General features: G+C 31.7%; 1 protein-coding gene across 1 annotated transcript; it reads right to left on the minus strand.

Moving 5' to 3' along the window:
- Positions 1 to 457: 457 nt before the first annotated feature.
- LOC131618230 (ethylene-response factor C3-like) lies at positions 458 to 1,888 on the minus strand. The gene has a single exon (XM_058889499.1). It carries the CDS (start codon positions 1,766 to 1,768, stop codon positions 1,136 to 1,138), a length of 633 nt encoding a protein of 210 aa, XP_058745482.1. The 5' UTR covers positions 1,769 to 1,888; the 3' UTR covers positions 458 to 1,135.
- Positions 1,889 to 2,211: the final 323 nt, after the last annotated feature.

Consider the following 2,211-nt stretch of genomic DNA (forward strand, 5'->3'; position numbering starts at 1 on the left):
CACCAATCAAACATTAACGAGGGCTATTTTGAGGATATTTAAATGGTCAAAAATTCATAAAAGTTGAATGCCGCAAGTTCAAACTCGACTCGAGTTTCTGTGATCAAATATTTTTACAACCAACTTTTATAAATTGATTTGATAGTGATAGTTTAAGATATGAGATTGCCCTTTTCTCAAATTCTCAAAGATCAATCTCGTTAAATAGTTTTTGTCGTCTATGACTTTCATATTAATCTGACATAGAATTTATATAGAGTGACAAATTCACATACAAATTAATTTTATAAAGACAAATCATATCAAATTTTAATTTTAATATAGTATCACATTCTATGAATCGGACCATAGATCAATAACAATTTATATAGAATAATATTTCTCATCTAAATTATCATCTTAGTGAGATCCATTTATATTACTAATATTCCACTAAATAATTTGACATGAAAACCAAAAAATAAGACTCCACAAAGAACAAAGAAGTTGTTAATAAGCTGTCATACTAAGATCTCATTGCCAAAAATGTAAGATTTTGACACACATCCTCAATCAAAATTACAAGGTTGCCAAAATAGTTAAGAAACTCTATTATATATTTGCTTGTATATTTCTCCACGCGTGCACTTCACATTTTACACAACTATTCTATGCATGTTGACTTTACACTCAAATAAAGCCAAAACCACAATCACCTCAATCAATAACGACAAAAACCATACCCCACAAACTTCACCACTTCATTCCTTGAACCTTATCTATTCAACTTTACATACAAAAGAAAAAACAAATTATTTAGAAGAAAATTCTGCTATAGACTCCCAAAAAGAAACATAATCATAAAACAAACTCAAACAAAAAATGACCTTCAAATTTTGATCATTCAAACACTACAAAGGCTTTCATCACCCTAAAAAAAAAATTAAAATATTAATTAAATAAAATTACTAAAAAAAATAGAAATAAAACTATACTAAATATGATTAAAACTATTTGAATAAAATGGTAAATGATCCCTTCCAACAAAACTTGACGTCTTGGATTTAAATCCAATCGTGAGCATACAGAGATATTAGTTTTTATAGTTGTGTGCAGATGATATTTTTTTATCAGTAATTTTTTTTTTTTGAAAGAATCACTGAGGAGAAGGAAATTCATCAGAAGACATCAACAATTGCTCCAAATAATCAGAACCAAGATCTTCAAACACGACAGAATTATCAACACTGTTATTATTGTTATTACTGTTGTTCTTGTTTCTAAAATCTTGTTCTTTGTTCTTCGCGAACCCGATTTTCCTCCTCAAAGAATGTTTCCTCTTAAGAGCAACAACCGGAGAACAACCATCTTCAGAACATTCATCGCAATTCATATCATTAAGCGATTCTCTCACAATCTCCACAGGAAAATTGAGTATAGCAGAAGCACCTCTCATGGCAAAAGCAGCTTGATCATACGCTAAAGCAGCTGCTTCAGCACTGTCAAATGTTCCTAACCAAACCCTCATTCCGTTTCTCGTTGAATCCCTTATTTCGGCGGCGAATTTCCCCCATGGCCTTCTTCGAACGCCGCGGTAGGATTTCTCCTTCCGCGGCTCGTTCTCTTCGGAACTTATGGAACTTACCTCTTCTTCTTTAACTCTGGTGTTGGTGAGGGAGGTGTTTGCGTCGTTGATCATGCCGTAGAGAAGCATCTCTTCGGGGTCGTTTTCGTTGAAGGGGAGATAATTGAATTCGAATGAAGAGGAAGGGTTTGGAGTTGAGTTCATCTTTGTGAAAACAGAGTGCTCTGGTTTTTGAAGTTTAGTGTTGTAACTTGTAATTGTGTACCGAACTTGTTTTTATATAGAAAATTTGTAAGGTGGTAGTAAAACTGTAAGAGTTGCCACAAAAGTGAAGTGTAAAATGTAAAGGTGAAAACAAAAATAAACTAAATAATGAAAGTTTATAGTGCTATAGTCTAAGTTTTTTTTTGTATGAGTTGTGTATATTCTAAGTATCTTTGGTATTATTAAAAGGAAAGTATCTTTTGGAAGGTTTGCTCCCTATTTGCCACAACAAAATGTTTATTCTAAATAAGGACCAACATGGTATCACGGTTGACATATAATATGATCTTTAAATCAAAAAATGTTATTGTTACACTAAAATTATAAAACTATTTTACACTGTATTTTTCTCTTCTCTCTTTAACTAAACTGTATTTTTCTGT

Source organism: Vicia villosa, linkage group LG1, assembly GCF_029867415.1.
Source record: "Vicia villosa cultivar HV-30 ecotype Madison, WI linkage group LG1, Vvil1.0, whole genome shotgun sequence".
NCBI lineage: Eukaryota > Viridiplantae > Streptophyta > Magnoliopsida > Fabales > Fabaceae > Vicia > Vicia villosa.